General features: G+C 36.5%; 1 protein-coding gene across 1 annotated transcript in view; it reads right to left on the bottom strand.

Annotated features, from left to right (window-relative positions):
* The window catches only part of CEP152 (centrosomal protein 152kDa), a 91895-nt gene that overhangs the window by 71455 nt on the left and 899 nt on the right, over positions 1-19541 (bottom strand). Inside the window, exons 2-8 of the mRNA XM_008568657.1 lie at positions 14865-14958; positions 5799-5902; positions 5509-5581; positions 5143-5430; position 4868; positions 3541-3687; positions 377-517 (exon numbers count right to left, since the gene is read on the bottom strand). Of these exons, the coding sequence (XP_008566879.1) occupies positions 377-517; positions 3541-3687; position 4868; positions 5143-5430; positions 5509-5581; positions 5799-5902; positions 14865-14951 (841 nt within the window). The 5' untranslated portion in view covers positions 14952-14958. The remainder of the gene's footprint in view (positions 1-376; positions 518-3540; positions 3688-4867; positions 4869-5142; positions 5431-5508; positions 5582-5798; positions 5903-14864; positions 14959-19541) is intronic.

Here is a 19541-nt window from a genome sequence, read left to right as displayed (position 1 = left end):
CACTCTGGGAATTAGAATACATCATCCAAGGTAATGACATAAGAAATAAACTACCTTTCAGGATAGAATGCCATCAGCATAGTTAAATAATGTTCATTGATTCTAACAGCCTAAGAAAGAAGGTGGGGCAATAGAAAGAAGGGAAAGAAGAAAAAGGAAAAAAATGTGGACTACAAAATAGTACGTTCTGGAGAGAAGTAATCCAAGGCAAGGACTCAGAAGCCCTGGGTTTTTGTTTTGCTCTGCCTGACTTGTTGTTGAGCCCTCTGACCAAGTGCTTCAACTCTCTAAACTTCATATTAAAGTGGGGTTATTGGAAATAAGATATCTAGCTCTAGTGTACCTTATAAATGACAGCACCCAGCAGTTATCTTACCTTTGATCATCAGAAGCTGGTGATTCAGATATCGAATTTGATGTTCACTTTCATTTAACTTTTCAACTAAATTGTCTAATTGTCTCTCTTTTGCTTTGTTAAGAACCTGAAGTTGAATAATCTGTATATTTTCTGCCGAATCTGCTTTGGAATTAAACACAAGTTATTAGATAAAAACACACCATTTGTGGTCCTTTAGAGCAGTGTTTTTCAAACTGTGGATACAACTTATTAGAGTAACATGAAATCAATTTAGTAGATTGTGACTAGCATTTAAAAAAAAACAAGGTAGAATATAATAGAATATATCAGACAGCATCACGTAGTAGGAATAAGTATTATTTTATAAAATGTTGTTTCGTTATGTGTAGATACTTACTTATATAAATATATATTGTAGACCACATCACAACATAAAAATTTACTTCTTACTGTTGGTCACTGCCAGAAAAGTTTGAGAGTCACTGATTTAAAGTATAACCCTGGGGCCGGCCCAGTGGCGCACTGCTACAGTGCGCCTCTTGGGAGCGCAGTGGCGCTCCCGCCGAGGGTTCGGATCCCACATACAGACCGACCGCTCACTGGCTGAGCGAGGTGCGGGCACAACACCGAGGGGGTTGCGATCCGTTGCCGGTCACAAAAAAAGACAAAAAGGAAAAAAAAAAAATAAAGTATAACCCTGAATCACTACCATTTTGGCCACTTAAAAACCAGTATATAGGGCCGGCCCAGTGGCGCACTGCTACAGTGCACCGCTTGGGAGTGTGGCGGCGCTCCCACCGAGGGTTCGGATCCCACATACAGACCGGCCGCTCACTGGCTGAGCGAGGTGCGGGCGCAACACCGAGGGTTGCGATCCGTTGCCGGTCATGAAAAAAGACAAAAAGGAAAAAAAAAAAAAAACCCAGTATATAACAACTACAATGGCATAGAGTAAAATGCTCTCATAAATTAAAAACAGAACAAGCACATCAGTTTTTTAAAAAATCACTTTTAAAGAAAATTTCCAGACACCACTCTCAACATACTTTAAGTAGGAATAGGAAATATACTGTATTTATATTTATATTGCTACACAACTGCTGAATTAATTAACTAATGAATAGATTAATAAAGAATTGTGAAGTCTTCTTTCAGAAACAAAAACGATTTAGGAATCGCTCTTTAAAAAGTCTAGAGAAAAAATGGAAAAAATGATTGGTGAGAGAAAAATAATGTTTCAACTATGTAATAATAAACTCTTAATTTTCTACTAGAATAATAATTCTGTAAATTTACAATCAGTATTAAGTGCATTTACTGAGTTTTAACTACTTGCTAACAAAATAATGCAGTCTTTTGTTTAAAAAGAGACATGGTTAAATTAAAAAAACTGAAGATTGAAAACTTCGTTATCAGTCAAACTCCTCTTAGGCCTTATTATAGCAGGGCTACCCCCAAAATAATTACAGTCTCCAAGCCCCACCTCTCTTCAAACTCACTTTTTTTATTTTTTTATTTTTATTTTTTGGACCGGTAAGGGGATCGCACGGTGTGGTCTGCACCACGTTCAGCCAGTGAGTGCACCGGCCATCCCTGTATAGGATCCGAACCTGCGACCTCAGTGCTACCGGCGCTGCACTCTCCCAAGTGAGCCACGGGGCCGGCCCCAAACTCACTTTTTAAAACCACTGTTGCTAAGAAGCTGTAATCCCTAAATTTGGCACTACCATTAAGTTACTTAATTAACTTCAAAATGTCAAATTTAGGCAAATGTGTAACTGACTTAAAAAATAAATCAACTTGATAAATTGCAGATTGTTAAGAAAAGTGATAAAAGGTTACATGTGCAGAAAGACCAGGAGATAAAAATGTTAACTGAATATGGGAGAACTGAAAGAGTAAACACCAAGGAGATGTCAGGTCACTGTTGTGATGCTGTTTACTCATCCTAAAACCAGTAATGCCATACACGCTGTCCACTTCTTCACTGCACAAACACCTATGAACAAAGACAGGCCATCCCCCTATTTGCTATTGATGCCTTCAGGGGATAGGGAATTCTGGGCCTCCCCCATAACTATCCTGTGGCCCAGCATATGATGGAAGCAATTCTATGAAGCCCCAGCACACAAGCCCAGTTTTTTCTTTGGCCTAGCCCAGGTAACACAGAATTTCCAGTATGACTTTTCTCCTACTAATAAAAGGGAAACAAAACAAAACAACTCGCTATCACACTTAAGAATCACACTAGCTCATCAAAATGCACAACAATTAAACATGGTTTAATATGCCAGAGAGTATAACAATAAAAGTTAAACACACAAAAACACTAATTCAGGATAGTCACTGAATTTTTTGTTTTTGCTTTTTCTGGCTTGTTTTGAAACCAGCGTTTCATCTCAAAATTCTCTAGTAGCTATAAGCACTTTTCTCATTCTTATGTTTATACACATACTATACAAAAAAACCCTTTAATCAATTGCCACATGACTGAGCCTGACATCTAATTCTAATTTTAAATATAGAGTAATTATTACACCAAAACTGTACAAATTAAAAGAAAAAAATAAGATAATGGCTGATTTATTAAATTACATTTCTATATAATGAAAAACCTGAAATTGAAGAGAAAACTATATTTTATCTTCCAAATTAGACTTTAGCAAGACAAATATAAAGCTTACAAAAATATAAAACTAGAATGACTGAAATACAGAGTTGAGAAGAATTTCTTTGAACTTTTTATTATGGAAAATTTCAAATATGAGAATGCTTCAAAAAGTTTGTGGAAAAATGGAATGAAAAGACAATATGAATCTTTCCGTGACTTTTTTCAAGACTCCTCATATATAGAAAGTTCAGAGAAAAACACAATGAATCCCCAAGAACCCATCTCCCAGATTCAACAATTGTGAACTCATGGCCAGTTTTGCTTCCTCTATACTGCCACTGAACATTACCCCCCAACAACATACTGTTTTGAAATAAATCCTAGACTTCATATCAGTTTATTCATAAACACTTTGGTATATATTTCTAAAAATAAGGGCTCTGAAATACCAGACATAATTTTATTGTCATACTTAAAAAAACAATAATTCTTCAATGTGCCCAAATATCCATTCAGTGTTCAAAATTCCCCAATTATGTTATTAAAAATTAAATATAGACTTGATACCTACTTCCATTAGCTCCTAAAAATTGCTGTTGCAGGCCTTCAAATGTGTCACTTCCTGCTATCTCCTGGGCTGGTGAGCCATTATTCTGGGCAGAAGACTGATAAGGTATATATGTCACTTTATATGGTTCCAAAGCTTGACAACTGGGACCTTGTGCTGAACCAAATTGCTATTACAAGATGACAAATGAAATTGACAATTAGCATTTGGCCTTTTCTTCCAAAATTATCTGAATTTGACACCTTACTTTTATTTTACAGATCTTAATTGTGGTATAATTATAAATTTTATATATACGTCTTTGCTCAAAAATAGCATTTATTGTTATTTAACACTGTTAATGGAAAGTCTATAATATATAAGTTACAGATACCTTAATTGTACTTTTGAGCATATAATGTAGCAAATTTCATAAATAAAACTAGAGAATTTCAATGAGATTGTATATAAATATTTTATTACAAATGATACAGATGATGTGAACATCTTGGAAACATAAAAATGCTCATGCTCAATAACAAGAACATGTGATACAATACCTCATATGTAATAAATATTCAATAACTTTTGTGGAATAAATAACACTCTACAGAGATAGAATTAAGAGAAAATAACCACCTTAAAAGAACCAAAAAATCATCTTGTCACTGGGTGACAGAATATCTATTGGAAATACAATGCGTTTGTTGTCATTAAGAAATTCAAAGAAGCAACTAACTGTCTTCTGAGGTCTTACTTCATACTAAATTCTCCCACAGTAAAAACAAGGTGTATTTTTTACCTTAACATTCATCCTGTCTACTGTTATATCACCATATACCAGCTTTGAAGTGTCTGACCTAAAATTCGTAAAAGTGTCTGAACTAAAACAGGTATCAGCTTTGAAGTGTCTGACCTAAAATTTGTTATAAGAGCGGTAAACAAGAAAATTGAGGAAACTAAATGCTCTCATCTACGTAGAATTACTGCTTTAAAAACTATACCAAGATACCTGAACATAATGTCTCACTGAAGCACAGTGAAGTGGTAAAAGCCAGAACCAGCAGTAAATGAGGACAGTTATTCTTTGGCAGACTTAACTTTTCTATGTTAAAATAACTGTTTCCACAAAGCCTCTATTTTAAACTTCTGACTTAAGATTGTGGTTGTATTAGACAGTAAACAGAAAACAGCATGACTAATTAAGCATGAACCTGAATAAGTGCACTCTTTTTTTTTTTTTTTTTTTTTTTTTTTTTTTTTGTCTTTTGGCTTTTTTCGTGTCCGGCAACAGATCGCAACCCTCAGTGTCGCGCCCGTACTGGACCGGGACCAGCAATGGGATCACAACCCTCGGCGCTGCGTCCGCACCTCGCTCAGCCAGTGAGCGGGAACCGGTCCATATGTGAGATCCGAACCGTCGGCGGGAGCGCCGCCACGCTCCCAAGCGGCGCACTGTAGCAGTGCGCCACCGGGCCGGCCCGTAAGTGCACTCTTAAAAATTTTTGTAGTTAAAATAAATCATCTCACCATTGCACTCACATACCTTTCTTACACACACACATACATCATGCAAAGGCATGTGCACATATACACACATTCTTGAAAGTCAAGTTCTTGCAATACCTGAAAATGGTTCCTTTGAGAATCCGAAAATGTAATTGCATTGGTTGGTTGGTTATTAAATTCCTGCTTCTGACCATTGGTATACGGCCTGAAGTTTTCAGGAAGGTGATATAAATCAGTCTGTTCACAAATGTGAGGAGGACTTGGAGGACTATAACCACTTCCGCCTTCATCTCCTCCTTCTTCAAGATGGTACCCAGGATACCGGTCTTCAGTTTTACTTCGATTTTCTTCCCAGCCATTGCCACATTTCTCTCCAACATAGAAACCCTTTAGTTCATTACAGTCCTATTAGATAACAAGAGTAAAACAAAAGCACTAAGATCTATTCCCACCCACAAAGTCATCGTCACCCCACATACTTACATTTACACTTTGAGATTTGGGCAGCACTTGATGCTCATTCCAGTTCATCTCCAATTGCTCAGAATGATGTGCTCTTGAGGAAAAGCAATACTTTAGATTTAAAGCCTACCACTTCTTTGGACACAGATTACACAAAGAATCCCAAGATTTTAAACTCCAACCCTCACCCAAAATTTTAAGAACCAGTCTACATTTTTATAATCACATACATTATTATTACCTGCGGAAAATCAAAAGAAAAAGACTTATAGAAGAGCAATAGATAATTGACAGTGATGTCAGATCCTTACTCTTCCTCTACGCCATCCTCGCTGCAGTCTGAATAGTGGAGCTCAGGAGAGGAGAGGTCATCATCCAGCATATCATGAGGAAGGTCTGTGAGTAACTGCTGCAACTGAGTCAGAAAAGCCTGCATCAATATCACACCAACTGAAATACAAGACGCCAAACCAAGGCTGCCTTGGAACAAGTGATTTTTAACTGTAGAAGTCGAAAAAGTTCCTAATTCCTCCAGTAAATTAATTTCCTAAACTTCACATGAATTACGTTTATAATTTCACTTGGGAAAAGGGGAATTGCTATTATCAGGCTTTTTTTTTCCTGCAAAGGTCTCAGATTTAAATACACATACATTGCAACAGAGCTGAAAAACTTCTTTATGGAAACAGCAAGTCACAAAAGCACAATCTTTGTATTACGTTATCACAGAGCAGACTCGAGTCTCAGAATCCTGTTTTACCACTTGACAATCAGTCATCCCACGGGGAATCTAAGTAGCCAGATGCACTTTGCCCAGGTGATGAGAACAGCAGCAGCGGCAGGTGGCCTAGAAGCCCTTAAAAGCTCTGACAATAGGATAGAAAACCCTTGGGTAGCGACTAATTAGAAGACAGCCATCTAATTCCAATGATGAAAAGATATATAATACTCTGCTCCTATAGAACATTTGAGTAAAAGGAGAGTTGAAAGATTCAGTTTTCTACAGATAGCATACTGAAAAACGTAACACTAAAACTGACATAAACAATTTGACTTTGCACTCTGATTTTTCTCTAGAAAAATCATGTTTTTAGCATTCTGCCTAAATAAATAGATAAAAGTAATGAATATTCAAATTTCAAGATAAACTGATAAAGAGATGAATAAATCACCTGATTTGCTCTGAATTTTAATAATCTATCCGCAATTGTCTTTGTTCAAATCCCAAAATAAAGTGTCTTAAAATTTGTAACCATCAGAAGATTCAAATATTATTACTAAATAGTTTGTAGGGAGATAGCTCACAATAAGTTATCTTTAAAAAACTAAGCACCAATGTAATTAACAAGTTGACTAAGTCCCTCCAACGTACATAAATCAATCCCATAAAATTATGAAGTTTAAAGACTTCAATACTCTGTAAAATCTTGGAGAAAAAAACTGAGATGCTCCTTAGTTTTTTTGGCAGTTTTTTTTCTTTTTTCACTTTCTCTGTCATTAGTATTTTTTTAAAAATAGAGTGTAGCTATAAAATACATGTGAGTATCATGTTTAGAACTAAAAAAAAGGTTTCTTAAACAAAATACATATGATAAAAGTTAAATAGACATATTCTAAGAAAGGTCTGAAAGGAATGCCCCAAATTGTTAACTTGGAGTTTTGGTGAAATAAAATTTGGGAATGGTAATGGAGTATGTGAGGTAGAAAGGAAGAAAACGTTTTGCTCCCATATATATTTCTGATACTCGCTGGATTAAAAAAAAATTCTCTCAATCCACCTGGCTCTTTAAAGATGTAAAGATGAAACAAAAGATATTCCCTCCAGTGAAAAATTATCCTCATCCCTAAATCTGTTTGATGCTAATATTAACAACCAAGGCCTTGATTCATTGCCCACCTGCTCATGCAGGGTGGTCAAAAATTATTTTGAGAATTAGTCATATCAGAGTTGACTCAAAGATGCAATGAACAAGAAACACAAAAGAAACAACACTAAAAACAAAACTGAACGCATCAACATAGTATACTACGTGCCTCAAGAGAAAGATAGCAAAGCAATTCTACAAAGACACAAAATGCACTAGGAAAAAAAAAATCACATCTATGAAGTCTTTCTTTTAAAAGTAGTCTGTGATTATGCCTTACTGCTTTAAGAAAAAAAACTACTCCACACATTACACAGAGAAAAATAATAACAAAATAAATAATTTTTACTTACAGCAAATAAAGACTCCTGAACAGAAAGAATACTTTCTTCTAAACCTTCAGTGATGTTCAAGTACATAGGCTTATTATTTGGGGGAACCTTGACAGGGACATCTGAACAGTGCATTTCCCCCACTTCGCAAAGACAGAAAAAAACTACACAATAATTAAGCAATTATTGTAACTTTTCTTTGTGACACCACAAAATTAACAAAATTGGCATCCACACAGGAAAATTAATTGGAGCATAAGCAATCAGCTAATCAAAATGTTTCTGAATTCATAGGTAAACTTATCAACTTCCAAATCATCGCTATAGTATTTAGAGTCTTATAAGGTATTTTACATATATACTAACATTTTTAAATAGTTTTATTCACCTTCAAAAAATTTCTCCATCAAGTTCTTTGGCATAGCTGGTTCATATTCTTTGGTGCTATAACTTTCAGGGCAGAGAGAAGCTAAATGGGGTGAAGTCTCCTAATAAGGCCATTGAGGAACAAAATCCCACCCCCAAAATTTCCATTTCCCAGGTTCAAAGTGTTCCTTCCTCATATACACTGTCAAATAGATTTTGCTTTTGGTCATTGAACCTTCTACCATAAAATACAAAATTGCCATATCAACTTGCACATGTTACCAAATAGAGAATTTTAGAAACTATTCATTTTCCTTACTAAAGATTCATCAACTTTCAAATACAGATCTAAGGACAGAGATAATAACCCTCACAAATGACAATATTTAATCCCAATCATTAACTTCAAATTCATCAGACTGTTTTTTGGGTGCAAGCAGCAATCTTCTCAGTGAGACATTATTTGTGTATCAACTAAGTTTAAAAATTTAGAAGATACCTTCCCTAGAAAAAAGATAATTTGCCATTGTAAAGGCTTGTATTGAAATAAATTCTCAATCATTCTATAAACTCATCTCCCTTTACTACTTCACGTTTCTTTCCTAAAAAGAAAAGGGGGGGGGGGCATTTTACTCAAAGAACTTCATCAACAAAACACTTTACAATGATCCATGTAGAACATCAAAAAGCTTATGTTCCAGGGAGAGTATAAAACAGAAAACGTGTAAAACTTTTGTTAGAATTTTCAACTGAAATTAACTAAACAGACTGTCTTCAGAGCCTATAATCCCCAATATTCATGAAAGCAAGAGTTCTCAAATTACAAGCCACATAATATATCTTCTCCCAAGAGAAAAGCAGCAAATGGAGAGGCCAACAGTCATATTCCCTTTGAACAGGTTACCGCTTAAGTACACTCCTTAAAAGATTCTGGTATTTTAAAATAGAAATTATTAAATAATGCTTTCATGGTTATACACTGTGGAGTATACTATAAAAGCAAAAGTATTTCACGGGGCCCAGTTTCTAAAACCCTGCAGTTTCAGGTTTAGCCTAACTTCTTAAAATTATATATAGAAATATCAACCTTGCAAAAGACAGGAACTTTTCTCAGGCTAGGGTCTCTGATGTGGATACAGAGTTGTGGAACAGCAAGGTTGCTGGCTCAAGGACAGACAAGTTACTGATTGAAATGTAAAGATACTAGGAAATAGCTGTAGGGAGAGAGAACGTTTGCTAAGATCAAGCTTTTGTTGGTGGATCAACTTAACCTTTTGAAGACGCATTATGGAGTGTCACTTTGTTTATTTCAATGATGTTACTAGTTTTCCATTTGTTAGCCATAATTCTGCCGATATCCTTGTGTCTTTGTAATGGTTAAATCAACTGAATTTTCTTGTAAAACTTCCTTGTCTTTACAATAGAAGGGAGAGGCTAAGTTTGGAAGTGGCTGCCACATTCAGCTTTGCCCCTCATAATGAGGAAATTACTGAAGTGCAGTCTGTCCGGGCCTCAATGCATTCACAGTGCTTGAGTATTCAAGTAATTCTTTTCTTCGTATCCATTACACAGGGAAAAGAGGTGTAACAATACACTAAGCAGAATCTTCATTTTCACCGAAGAACCAAGCTAAAAACATATTTGAAAAGGTCCAATATGGGATCGCTAAAGGGCCAAAATAACTTAGCAGCTAGAGCTTTAGTTTATGAATTACGCTATGTTCAGAGTGTGGAAAAAAAATCCATTTCATTAGTTAAAACTAAATTTCATATTGTTAGCAGGGAATACCTTGTCTAGGTTGCCACATATCTGAAAAAGAAATATGGCGACACTTATTAGACAAGTATCGGCTGCACTACGAATGATGCTTAAAAGAATTAGGCCTGGAACGAATACTGGAGTTCCTGTAAACCAAGACTTTCCTTTTAACAGTGAGCAAACAAAGGCCCACAGAAGGTAACGGGTAAGGCCATGAAAAGTGAGTTACAGTCCCAGAGCTGGCACCAGAGCCTGAACCTCGCCATTCCTACTCTCCTCTTTCCTTTTACGTAACATTCAGTCTATCACTGGAAGACACTTACTGTTTGCATATAATCAAGCTTCAGTCCTGCCAGCAAGCATTCAATGTCTTTGCTCCAATCATGATAATCCCTTAAAAATACCTGTATAGTAGGGGGAAAACTCACAAGGCACTATCCAGATAAAGTATAAGAAATGGCTAAAGAAAAACATCAGAAAAAATATAACGTGAAGACTAAACCACTTGTTTCTTGGATTTTCTTGGGAGATGACAAGAAAATTCCACTGAATAAGTCAAATAATATAAAATGTAAACAAATACTAGCTTTACAACTCCCTCTAGTGGAGACAAAATATCAAAATGTTTCTATAATTATATCAAACAAGGCACTTAATAAGTGGAAGAAAGGCTGTGCAATAGCCTTACCTCTAAAACACATGATTCTAAGCTCAATGGAGGTTTATGATTCTTCTAGAGAAGCACCAATATAAAAACCAAGAAGAAAAAAAAAAAACGAGAGGCCCAAATCCGTACTGCCAGGTGCAAGTTTCTGTCTGCCATCTGTTACTCAAAACACCTGCCAAGAGCATTTTCCAATATATCATCACTAAATGAACCATTATAAGCAAGTATAATCTTGATAGCACAGATAATCAAGTATTTCTGTCCCAAACCAACAGCTGAAGAATATATACATACATACATCATCGAGATAATTTTACCATCGAGAACCAAGCAATAATCACAGAGCTACTTCTGATGACACTGCAGAAAGTACATGTATATGCCAGCAGACTGGGAGATTCCCAAATGACAATAGCTTATTATTATTGTGGCTTTCCCAATAACTTAGAAGCTCATAGCAACCATTCTCACCACAAATATAACAACGACTGTATATCTCTGTAATATCTAACTATGAAATCACAAAGTATAGTGACTTTAGGTGGAAAGTATTTTGTAAAGTCACATTGTTAAATTACGAATGAGTTAACAAATGAGTTTTGAATTCTTATCTGAGTCAGTTTTATAAGTAAAAGTTTGCCTGAAATACTTCAGATGAGTTCTACTTAGTAGCAAGCTCTCAAATGGTACAGCAAGCAAGTAATGTGCTCTGATAAGTTGTAATGAGTTATGTTATTTGATTATTGATATGAATTATTTGATATGAATATTAATTGACTTGATACCATATCTCCATAATATTATCACCCTCACTCACTTGCACCCTAATCTGCTAAGAGTTGGAGTTTCATTTGAAATACTGTGAGAGGCCATGGTTTATGGAACTATCTGCTATACCTTGGCCCACAGTGTTCAGACTTTTACCAATGTACCATTAAGAATTGTAACAATTTAGAAATGATTATACTGCCTTACTTTTCTGCACAATTCTTGGAGGTTTTTTCAAACATGTGGACCTATTCATGGCAGTCCATGGCTTGATATTCCATTGGTCTTAACGTTCTCTGAATATTGAATTACTTATTTACTAAATCGTTTCCTTTTCTGAAGATTAAATGCACTTTCTCCAACTGATCTTCAATGCAAACAATGAGGGAATAGAAATGGAAAAGGCTAGATCATAACTGTAGAGGTGCTACTTAGGACAGCATGGAGATTGGAATTTGACTATACCTTTTTCATTGAGTTATGGGCAAATGTGGACAAAATCCCAACTGGCCCCAAAGCAACAAAATTAAACATAGCTTAGTAAAGCATGTTGTATTAGTAACTGGCCATTCATACTAGAAGGTCACAATGAGGACTATCCTACCACTGACACAGAGAGGCTCTCACAAATCTTTAGCAGAGTGGACTATGAGTCAGATGCAGTGTGCTTAGTCAGCTCTATGGCACATCTTCGGGGATACAGACATTCCTCCTACATAAGTGAAGTGAATACAACGTGATTCACTTAGCAGAGAAAGCAATATGCGTTAGCCCGCTGCTAACAGTTGTAACCCAGCCGCGATCCCAAAGCTACCCACCAGGTAGGTGGGAAGGAAAAGACTACTCTTTTCTTTAATCTCTCAAGGCTGCGAACTGTTCCGTCATAGGCTTAGGGAGACTGAGGAGGTTGAAAAGGCTTCTGGATATGCAAGCAAGTTTGTGTTTGATCAGCCCATTTATTTTCATTTGAAGTGAAAAAGTATACAAAGCTGAATTTTTATGAACAATTTTGAATTTTGTCACTGGAAATCTGAAACTCTCTAGCTTCTAATACCAATTTTTCCCCTCCAGCAATTATTTTTTAAAAAATTTTTAACATTTTTTATTAACATGAGGTTTCTTAGGAATATAACCATAATCATAACATTAAGAGTCAAATTGGCTAAATATTCTCTTCTTTCACTGGGCTAGAAACACTGTTTCTCTTATGTTTCATCTTTTAAGAGCTCCTTTTCCTCTGGAAACTCTCTTCCCCAGCATGCAATCTTTCAAAGAGGTGATCCCAATGACTATTCTCTATATTATCTAGAATTAATCACCTCCTTAACCGATACCCCCTTTAAAATTTTCACCATACAATACACCCAGCAGTAAGTTCTCTCTAATATCCTACCCATCTCTCTAATATATTTCACAGTGAAAAAATCACCTGTCAGATATTTTTTTCTTCTTTACGATAGTGATTACTTCAACTGAACCCCTCAAGAATTCCAGAGGCTAAATCCCAGCCAACTACCCAAAACTGTCAGGGTCATGAAAACCTCATGCTGCAGGTTCACAAAGCAACAGAAAATTATCATCCCCATCCTTGCCACAACAATTGTTGTGAGGGACTCTGCCAAAATCCAGAAGCCCTCTCTAGGGTCACAATATCAAATGCTCTCTGGGACCTGGCAGAAAATCTACAAGAGCAAAGAAGGTGGGTTTAAGTGTGTGAGCTGGTGTCTGACAAGTGGGGACTGTGGCCAGCTGAGAAAGGAAAGCCATTGCTCAACTCCAGCAGCCTCCTGACAGCTGCGAATACAGGCCAGGTGTGGCCAGGACTTAAGATGTTTCAAGATAAGCCAGAAATTCCAGAGTGCTACATGAAAATTTTCAATCTTTAAATACAGATTCAATTTTTTAAAAACACTATGCAACCAAATAATGCATGAGTATGGACAAAATCCAGTGAGCTGCCAGTTTTCTGTCTCAACCCTAACTCTACTCCAGCCACATGGGTAAAGGTCAATTGACCCTATTCCTTGTTTCCTGTTAATACTGATCCACAGTAACTATTTTAAAAATTACATTTAGAAAATAGGTCATATCCACAACAATCACAACAATTTCTTGAACTTCTTAAGACAAGTGAACAGATCTGATGTAGATGAAGGGGACAGGAGAGAGGGAGGGAGAAAGAGGAATGGGTAAAGGGACAGGAAAATCAACTACAATGTATATTGAGAAGTTAAAATAAATAAATAAATTAATTATTTAATTAAAAAGAAAAAAAAGAAATGGGTCATATCAAGCATAGTCTCAGAACAAAGGAAGCTTTTTATTTTAGTCAATAAAGAAATTTGATTCAAACTAAAACAAATCATAACAAGTAAATTGACTTCCACTAATAACACTACTACTGCAACTATATTACTGCTACCATTTACTGAACAGTTACTTTATGCCAAAAATTCTGCTAAACTCTTTATAGATAAATAATATGATCTCCTCTTACTCCTTTCTTCTTGTAATCTATTCACCATGCAGCAATCTGAAAGATCTTTCAAAAATATGATCAGATATCATTTCCCTTCTTAAAATCCTCCACTGGATTCCATCACTCTCAGAATAAAATACAAACATCTTATCATGACTTACCATGATCTGGACCCAGCCCACATCCTCACCTTACCTCCCCCACTCACCCCTTGCTCACACATTCCTGAACGCACAGCCTCAGACTATTCCACAGATACACAGTGTCTTTTCCCAACTTCCCAGATTTACATTCCTTGGTGTCTTGGCATAGAATGCTCTTGCTCAGTCTTCTGCATGGCTGGCTCCTTCTCATGAATCAAGTCTCAGCCCAAACAATGCCTCCTCCCTCACCACCCTATCTATTGCAGTCCCCTACCAATCACTTATATATCACCCTATTTTGCTTCGCTATCATTTATTACATTTATCAGTAATAAATTATCACTAACTCAAAGTTCTTTATTCACTTGTTTACTTGTTTATTGTCTGCCTCCACTAGGATGTAAACTACCCAAAGCACCACAGCCATGTTCCAAGCACCTAGAAATTAGGCCTCTGCTTTCAAAGCCAACCATTACCTCCTAAATGAAAAGATCTTTAAGAATTCAACCATCTCTCTGATGGTATCATTCACAGTTGTGTTTTATTCTCTTCTCAAAAAAGGAAGCATTCCACTCATCTACCCTTTAGAAGTCCAAGTATCGATCAGGTTTCAGAGTTTTGGGGTTTTTTTTAAAAAGAATTATAAATCTCTTCAAAATGATACAAGACGATATCATTTTGATTAAGAAATAAAGTTGTGGGGCCGGCCCGGTGGCGCACTGGATAAGTGCGCCGCTTGGGAAGCGCGGCGGCGCTCCCGCCCGAGGGTTCAGATCCCACATATAGACCGGTTCCCGCTCAGCCAGTGAGCAAGACGCAGGAGCAACACCGAGGGTTGCAATCCCGTTGCCGGTCCCCGGTCCGGTACGGGGGCAACACTGAGGGTTGCGATCCGTTGCCGGACACGGAAAAAAAAAAAAAAAAAAAAAAAAAAAAAAAAAAAAAAAAGAAAGAAAGTTGTAAGGATTGGGTTTAGGGTCTGTTCTCTGAGTAACTTACCTCTTTCTCCCTTTCATAGTCTTCATTGTCATATTCTTCGTCTTCATTTTGTGTCTGTAGTGCCACACTGCCAAAGTCTAATGACATGGTTCTCCTGTGGGAATGAGATGATGTTCCTAAATATCCCATAAAATCTCCCCAGACCAAACTACATAAGAGATGCCATACACAAAGTCAAAAGACAACAACAGGCTGGAAGAAAATATGTGTAACTCATGTATGACAGTATTCCAAACATAAAGAGAGTTCTTACAAATTGTGATTTGTAGAAAATATATGTACGACAGCAATTCATAGAAAAGAAAAATGCAAATAGGTAACAAAACTATGAACAGACCTTTCTAGTGGTCTGAAAAGTGTAACTTTAAACATTAAGATTTTTGCCCACACAAAAAATATGATAATAATAGACTTAGAAGTATGCCAAAGATAAAAATCTTAAGACTAAGCTCAAACAAAATTTCAAACTTGATGTATCAAACATGGCACAGGTACTACCCTCTATAATTTGTTTCATTCTTTGAATATCACAAATCCAAATTTCATTCTTCACAAAAAGAAAGCCCCTAAATCCTGAGTTAATGATTACTACCCAGAAACCATTTACAATCTGGTAAATTCCTAGAGCATACAACAAAAATATAAGTAAGTGTTAAATGTCCTGCTCTTAATCTTGATAAAATCAGGTTCTGGCTAGTCAGGAAAAACAGAAGTGAAGGCTGTGAAGCTATACCACTGTAGGATCCAGTTCCAAAAGCAACAGTTAGAGTTCCCTGGGGATCAGTCCCTGCTGGGGCAGAAGCAGCAACAGGAAATGGGTTTTCAACTACTTACAGTCCAAAGGATGCTGAAGATTTAAATTATACTTCGGGATCCTGACACTACACACAAAATCTGCAGAATTTCAAAGCTCTGAACAATCCTGACCAAAAAAAAAGTAGGCAGGTGTCCTCAATTACCGGGCCTAATATTGCCCTCCATTCAGTCCACTGTTCGTGCCAGTAAAGTGCACTTTGATGGGAGCCTGAGCCACAACTCATTCACTACACCTTATGGGCTCTAAAACATCACTAAATTGGAAGTAAAATAAGAGGCTTAGAGACCCAGCAATCCAAATGCATTTTACCATAAAGAACATAGCCTCTTGGTATTAACAGTTAAGAAATATTTCACAATCTTTTATGTAAGCTGTTTAATCTGACGAAATGGACTATGAAAAGATAGTCCATTTCATCAGATCTAAGGAGCCCTTGATTGTATGATGCAGTTCCATTTCCACCACAAATAGACACAGCCCAATTAAATTATGATGCATTAATTTTAAAATGCAGCCTATCTTGTAGATGTTAAAATGAGAAAAGAAAATGTGCATGTTTGAATACATAAATACGGTATTGCAGATTAAAACAAATTACTAATTGCAGTGCTGAAAATCCTCCTATGTCAAGTTTTGGTTTTTGTTTTCAAGGACTGAATTATATTTTTGGCCAAGTTCTAATTTGCAGTCCACCTTCTAATGCCTTCCTCTCTGATTCCTGCACCCAGCCCATCCCTTTCTTTTTTTTTTTTTTTTTTCCTTTTTGTCTTTTTTCGTGTCTGGCAACAGATCGCAACCCTCAGTGTCGCACCCGTACCGGACCAGACCGGCAACGAGATCGCAACCCTCGGTGTTGCGCCCGCACCTCACTCAGCCAGTGAGCGGGAACCAGTCTGTATGTGGGATCCGAACCCTCGGCGGGAGGGCCGCCACGCTCCCAAGCGGCGCACTGTAGCAGTGCGCCACCGGGCCGGCCCAGCAGCCCATCCCTTTCAACTCATATCAACTCAAACTCCTCACATCAACTTAAACTCTTCCAGCCTCTGCTCCTTAGAACATACCTACTCCTTTCTACTCTTGTGCCGGGGCTAAAGGGAAAAGGGACATGGACACTCTTTCACTGAGAGGGAAAATAAATAAGCTCAGGGAGTCTAAATCCTTGTCTCCACCTAGCACCTACAAGAATCCTCTTATACACCAGCATAGGATGAAGATCTGAACACTGTAAAGAGCCTATAATATAGCCGAAATGGTGAGAGGGGAACATACACAAAATCACTTATCTGGAGTTTTTTTCACTACTGCAAAGTGGACTTGATAGTCTACAGAATATACAGAATATGAAAATACTAGCCTATTTAAATCCCATCTCCTTAAGAGATAAGATTAAGCTGGACTTTAAAGACATCTCTGAATCCTCCTGGCAGAAAAAAATCCTTTCTGTTTCTGAATTCTTACTGTGTTCTCCACTTCTTCTTGCTTTTAACTACAAATACAAGACAGAGTATAGCATCTGGGTTAATTTCTCCTTTATTAGGTAAAAGAAGAGAGGTTTTTTCCCTGGATCCTTCATTAACCTGCCATCAGTTGATGTTGGATGTTTAAAAAGAACATTAAGATTTATAAGAGCCTATTGCTAAATATAGCTATTTTAAATAAAGAATTACTTTTTCTTAGAGAATGAGCAACTGTATAAAGTGTTTTTTTTTAAGTGAAGAGATTATAAAGTGTTTTAGTTTTTAAGTGAAGAGAATGTAAAAGACTAAATTGTACTTTATTTTATTTATTTATTTATTTTTCTTGACTGGTAAGGGGACCACAACCCTCTGCACGGTGCTGTCCACACCAGGCTCAGCCAATGAGTGCACCAGCCATCCCTATACAGGATCCAAACCCATAGCCTTGACACTCCCAGCACCGCACTCTCCCGAGTGAGCCACAGGGCCGGCCCCTAAATTGTATTTTAAATGGCATTTTAAATCGAAACCATGTCATTAAAGAAGATATCTGAAAATATCTGAAAAGACCAGAATCTCCCCCACTGGGAAAGAAAAGACATAAATAAGTTTTTCTTAAGAAAATCTCAAACTTGGGGCCGGCCCGTGGCTCACTCGGGAGAGTGCGGTGCTGATAACACCAAGGCCACGGGTTCGGATCCTATATAGGGATGGCCGGTTAGCTCACTGGCTGAGCGTGGTGCTGACAACACCAAGTCAAGGGTTAAGATCCCCTTACCAGTCATCTTTATTAAAGAAAAAAAAAAAGAAAGAAAGAAAATCGCAAACTACCGGAGACCTTAAGAAACAATTTTAGGAATGAAGGGAAATCTGATCAATTTACTGTGGTTAAAAAAAAATTTTTTTTAATGGTGAAAATGGGTAATTAGTATTTTAACTGAGATTTTAAATAAAAGCTAATGCTTTTCTTTAACTTATTAATCACCACTAAGTACCATTGCTATTAGAGACTTTACTGTAATATTCAGAATAGAAAAGACTGCTTTTAAAAAAATTAGCAAGATAGTAAATCCAGAAGCCATAAAGGAAAAGCTTAATGGAAACTTAAGAACAAAACATTAAATTTGTATAAGGCAAAATACATCATTAATAAGTCAAATATTATGTATGGAAAAAAATACATAACAAAGTCGCAAATAAAATAATAAATGTGAAAAATATTTGCAAAACACATGACAAAGTCACAATATACAATTCTCACAAAGAAATGAGAAAAAGACAACTCAATTTTAAAATGGGCAATTGACATGACAATTCTTTTGAAAAAGAAACGTAAATGCTCAATTAACTTGAAAAGGTGCTTAACTCATGAAGTATTCAAAGTGTCATTTATACAACAAAATGCAATTTTCAACCACTAGACTGGAAAAAAAAAACTTGATAACACTAGTGGTGGCTATTTTGTATTTTATGTGACTGTGAATTGCTGGTAAAATATGAACTGCTAAAGCCATCTCCAAAACTATCAATATTAATACACTGAAAATAAACATTTTCCCTAGTAAAATTACTTTTGAGTTAATCTGGCAATACTATGCCATTAGTAAAAATAATAAAATATTCCTGTATTTATTGACTCAGAGGGCTGACCATTTAAAAAATCAAGAAGCAGAATAAGAACACAAGTATACTGTTTTTAAAAATAGCAGTGTAGTTAAGACTTTCTTCTTAGATAGGTAACTTTTTCTGAACCCATTAAGACTATAAAAAGTGTGTCCATCTGTTACACTCAGATCAGACAGTGCTCTGTCCCAGCACTCATTTTGTTGTCCCTGGTTATTTTTCCTTTGCCCTCACTGCAACAAGACCAATGGATGTTCAGATGGACAAAAGATTACACAGCAAAAGTAGCACTATTTTTGCCTCACCTAATAAACTGTAAGTACCCTGAAGGAAGAATGTATCTGCTCCCTTATACATGGTAGGTACACAACAAATATTTGTTGAGTGAAATAATATATGCATGTTACCCTATAGGAATTCATTATTTCAATAAAATTTTATTGAACACCTACTGTGTGCCAATTTACATCCTAGATGCATCTAAAACATGGAACCAGCCATGAGGAGCCCATAGTGTCTTAGAAAGACAATGACATAAATAGTTACAATGATACATTGTAACGAATTCTGTAGAGGAGAAAAGTACAAAGCACAAATTAATTTTGCCTAAGAAGGAAGAAAGCCTTAGAGAAGTTGCACAGAAAGAAGAGCTTTTAGATTAGAAATAGATCTTAAAGGACACAACATAGTTTTACGTCCCTAAAGAATGAGGGCACTCCCAACAACCTGGGCTCAATTCTGGCTCTTCTATTCATCAGCTGTGCAACCTTGAACAAATGG

This window comes from Galeopterus variegatus, unplaced genomic scaffold, assembly GCF_000696425.1.
Source record: "Galeopterus variegatus unplaced genomic scaffold, G_variegatus-3.0.2 Scaffold429, whole genome shotgun sequence".
NCBI lineage: Eukaryota > Metazoa > Chordata > Mammalia > Dermoptera > Cynocephalidae > Galeopterus > Galeopterus variegatus.
This window is presented reverse-complemented; position numbering and strand designations above follow the sequence as displayed.